General features: G+C 44.7%; 1 protein-coding gene across 1 annotated transcript; it reads left to right on the top strand.

The window, feature by feature from the left end:
• Window positions 1-833: 833 nt before the first annotated feature.
• LOC124678207 lies at window positions 834-3,771 on the top strand. Its single transcript, XM_047214124.1, has 11 exons — window positions 834-918; window positions 1,005-1,157; window positions 1,269-1,355; window positions 1,489-1,535; window positions 1,658-1,699; window positions 1,853-1,915; window positions 2,433-2,513; window positions 2,742-2,783; window positions 2,921-2,986; window positions 3,360-3,461; window positions 3,621-3,771. The coding sequence occupies exons 1-11, from the start codon at window positions 839-841 to the stop codon at window positions 3,644-3,646; spliced, it is 789 nt and encodes a 262-aa protein (XP_047070080.1). The 5' UTR covers window positions 834-838; the 3' UTR covers window positions 3,647-3,771.
• The last annotated feature ends 376 nt before the right edge of the window (window positions 3,772-4,147 follow it).

Genomic DNA, 4,147 nt, shown 5'->3' on the forward strand with positions numbered 1-4,147 from the left:
TTAAAAATATTCAAAACTTAAAAACGTTCAAATTTGAAAAATTTATTAAAGTGTTCACCCGCCTGCAGCTGGGTCCCACGTAGCATCGGCCAGGTTTATAATATGTTCCCCATTTTTCCTCTCCTCCGCTTCCAATCCAAACCCCTAAGGGCTTGTTTGGTTAGTCGAATCCCGGCGGATTCCCGGCCTTTTCCCGGGGAGATTTTTCCCCTAGTCCGGAGGTCGGGAATAGAATCCCGGTGTTTTGCTCCTGTTTCAGTCTATTCCCGGCCGGGAATCTTTTCCCGGGGAATTTCGGGCCCAACAGCCAAACAAGCCCTAAATATCCCCTCCCTTCCTCCCTCCCTCCCATCGGCGCGATGACATCTCACAGTAAAAGTCCCGGCGGGGGAAAGGCAGCCGGTGGGTTTGGGTTCTCCGTCGCCGGCGACCGCAAGCGCAAGCGTTTGGCGGAGTACCCCTGCGTTTCGCGCCTTCGGCAGCGACGCCTCCTCCTCTTCCTCATTAGCCACGATTTCGTCCAAACCCACAAAGCGTACGTGCCCTCCGCTTAATTCCTCCATTGATTTGATTTCTTCTAATGCCTGCATAGTGATTCGGACATGCATGCAGATTCGTGGGTGAGACGGCCGTACTCATGAACGTGATGCATCTGCAACATCTCGTGTCCCACGGCCAGTGGAGCGACGCCGTCGAGTACCTCTCTCGCTTCCTGCCGTCCGACCGTCCGCTGGGCGTCCACGGCCGCGCGCTCCTTCATTTCCTCCGCGTGCACAAGGCCATCGATGACATCGTCGCCGGGGCAAGGGAGTCCCTCTCCGTGGTCGCGGCCGTCACTATGTGCTCGAACCGCTTCGTGACAAGCAACCCAGCCCTCACCAAGCTCCGCGCCATCTTCTCCTCCCTAATCGAGTCCAGGTATCATCATCCCAATCAACTCATCGATATTGTTTCTGTCATTGAGCCTCAAACTTACATATACCGTGTTGGTGGTATAAAAGCAGGGATTCCGTCGACCTGGTCAGTGTGAGGCGCGAGGCGTCCTTGGTTATACATGAATTGGTTTATCGGACTCCAGAGCTTAAAGACTATATGCGCCCGTGCCACGGGTCAACGAATCCTCAGAACCTACTTCCCCTCGGATTTGGACATGCTAGGCACGCTATTAGCTAATCCCTCCGGACCTATTGGCTTGATTCCTTAGTAGCTAGCGAGTGACTGACTGTCAATCTGATATACGCTGCATTTTCATCTTCTTCTTCTTCTAGTTTCCGTCCGAGGCGCCACGTCAAGAAACAGGGCGGCCAGGTCCCGGCGTCTGTGGTTGCAGGGATTTATCTTCAGAAGAAGAAGATGTATGTACATCATACACTTTTCTTGGCACAACCTGAAATGCTCTGCAGTTCTGTTTTTTTTTTCTCTCTTCCTGGGACTTGATGGTACTCACACTAATCAAGTAGATATATGTTCCTTGCTTTGTTTCTGCAGGCTGCCTTCTTCGCCTTCAAGTGATCACTCTCATGGGTTTACTCGTGGTACCATATCATCGTCACAAACAACTCATGACTGCCCTTTTCTGCCCAGTAACTATTATGTATTGTACTATGCTTGTGAACTAACATGACTATTTTTTCCCTCCCTTGTATCTCGATGCCAGAAGCCTTAGTTAGAGCCAAGGAATGGTTGGTGGACCTCGTTGGTATACAACTACTCTCCTATCCTGCTCTAGCTCTATTTGTTAATTTTACTTTTCAGTACTTCATTCATAATATATGTCAGCAATTATATGTGCTCAACTTCTTGTAGATTAGGATCTTCATAATGGCAATTGATTAACTTACATGATCTTCAGATAAAAGTGTGGAAGCCGGTAAGCCTTGTCAAAGGGATCCAGTTCGATCAGCATGTACCCAAGGTAAGTTTCATCCACTAAACCTTCATCCTTGGTCCCATTTCAAAAGATCTCTATTGGCAGTAAATTGTTTTTGAAATACTTGTGGGCTAATCATGCATAATTATTTTTTAAGCCACACTTTTAGCACTGTTGCTTATTTCCCTACAAAATTAGAATGAACTAACTCAAATCAATGTTGATACTTCCATCATGCTTTGCATTATGTTAAAGAACTTTTTTTTTTGCTTTTACCATCTTGTTTTTCTTATTGCTTCTTTTAATACATTATCACACTGCATTCTACTGTGCCCACTATTGTTTGGCGACTCTGCCTTTTGTTTGCCCTTCTTTACAGAAAGTTGTCCCATCTATATCTGAACATGTCTCTTAGTTACTTGGCAGTTTACATACATGCTTGGTGTGCATATTAATTCACAACTGCATAGATGTACAGTACACCGGCCTCATCATGTTTGATGTTGTTCTGTGCACATTTCTACCTACTTGCTGGCATTTCTCACTTCTGAACTCATTGCAGGCGCTCCTGGCCCGCAGACTACTTCTTGTACTGTCCCAAGGCTGGGTGGAAAATCTCGCACTAGACTATTGACTGATCTTGGTAAATTAGTTGTACACCTTCAATTGTCTCTGGACCAGTGTTGACTGTTGACCCTTATCCACTCACATAATCCATGATGTCATTCTAGTTAGAGATCACCATATGTCCAAGTCAAGTGCTTATATTTGATATTTACTCTCCCTGTCCTGTAATTCTGTATATATTGTTGTCAATAATATATGTTCTCTTTCTTTGAATCGATGCAATCTCTTTTTTTTGCAATGGCAGTTCTATTAAGAGAGGCAAAGGAATGGTTACTGTATCTTACTGGTAAACTAGACTCGAACCATGCAGTCTTTCATTTATGTAGTTTCCAGTTCATTCATGCATGCACCATGATGCCGAACTTGTTGATTAATAATTGGTGGCATTTCACTTTAGCAAGTAATGAGCTTATGTATACACAGAGGATCGTCTGGAAGCCTGGCCGGATGCGAGTCAGCAGTATAAACTTCAGTATTCGAGTAAATCAGGTAAATTCACACTCCATCTACTGGCTGTCTTGTTTCAAATACTTCAGTTTATTCACTTATTATTGTTGACCCGTTTCTATCTCGGATATTTATTGGGTGCTGAAATTATTTGAATTCATGCCATCCATATCTGGATAATGTTTTCTCGTGTCAACCATTCACCCATACTCTATTCGAAAGTTATCTCACTTTTCACACTGGATTTTGAGAGACCAGATCAGCACGGAAGCTGGTTGCTCCATGTTTCTACCTGTTTTGTGTGCATGAAAACACTCATCACTGAACTCAGGCCTTGGATGTTCCTCTTTGCACTTCATCAGTGTGTGGCTATCTAATCGGCTGGCGTTTCTAATGGACGAACTTGTCGTCGCAGGTGCTTTTGCTTCTCGACTCTCGAAGACTGTACCTAGCGCCTTCACAAGATCTTCTGAAAGTTCATCGATCTTATCATATACAGAAGTCCTGTCAGAAGCAGGTAAATTAGTTGAAGCTCGTGCTGTGAAATTAAGTGTAAACTATTGAGAAACTCAGACAAAAAAAAAGTTGCAGAAACTAAATGTGTACCAGCTTCCTTTGAAATTTTGAGTTAACCTACTTTAAACTGGTAACCATAATCAGTGCTGTTCGTGTGCAGGCGTTGGTAATCTTTCCATCCAATAAGGGAGGCTGTTACTGTCCGGGAGTCTACAGCTGCTTCTTGGATCAGTACATGCAGACCAAAAATATTATTTGTAGCATGCAGGAGCCTATCTTGTAGTAGAGCTTATTTAGGTAGGGTTGTTGTTGCTGTTGGAACCAGTGAGAAGAGACAACATGTACTCCCAGGAAATAGGTACCAGAGGTACTTCAGCCACAATGAAAATATGCATGTGAACACAAATCCAACAGCGCAGAGTAGCAAATCTGTTGGGCGGACTATGCCGGTGGTGACGGCTGCTGAAGCTTCGGGGAACTCTGCCCCGCAACCTGTGGAGACAGTGGCAGTGGAACATACTACATCCTCATCATGTAGCCAGAGAAAGAAGGAGAATCCATTGTGTTTTAGATGTAAGGATACAAATGCCCCAGAATATCCATTGTGTTTCAGAGGGGCGAGCATCAAATATCCAACCGCGAAAATTATGGGGCGGTAGAAATGATGAGGATCAAATATCCAACCAT

This window comes from Lolium rigidum, chromosome 7, assembly GCF_022539505.1.
Source record: "Lolium rigidum isolate FL_2022 chromosome 7, APGP_CSIRO_Lrig_0.1, whole genome shotgun sequence".
NCBI classification, from domain to species: Eukaryota; Viridiplantae; Streptophyta; class Magnoliopsida; order Poales; family Poaceae; genus Lolium; species Lolium rigidum.

What these genes read in the sequence shown, in the direction of transcription:
- LOC124678207 (XM_047214124.1), top strand. Translation starts at nt 839, where the DNA reads ATGTGCTCGAACCGCTTCGTGACAAGCAACCCAGCCCTCACCAAGCTC. An exon ending in CTCTCATGGGTTTACTCGTG is followed by an intron (nt 1,536 to 1,657) that starts GTACCATATCAT and finishes TCTCGATGCCAG; the next exon opens with AAGCCTTAGTTAGAGCCAAG. An exon ending in TCGATCAGCATGTACCCAAG is followed by an intron (nt 1,916 to 2,432) that starts GTAAGTTTCATC and finishes AACTCATTGCAG; the next exon opens with GCGCTCCTGGCCCGCAGACT.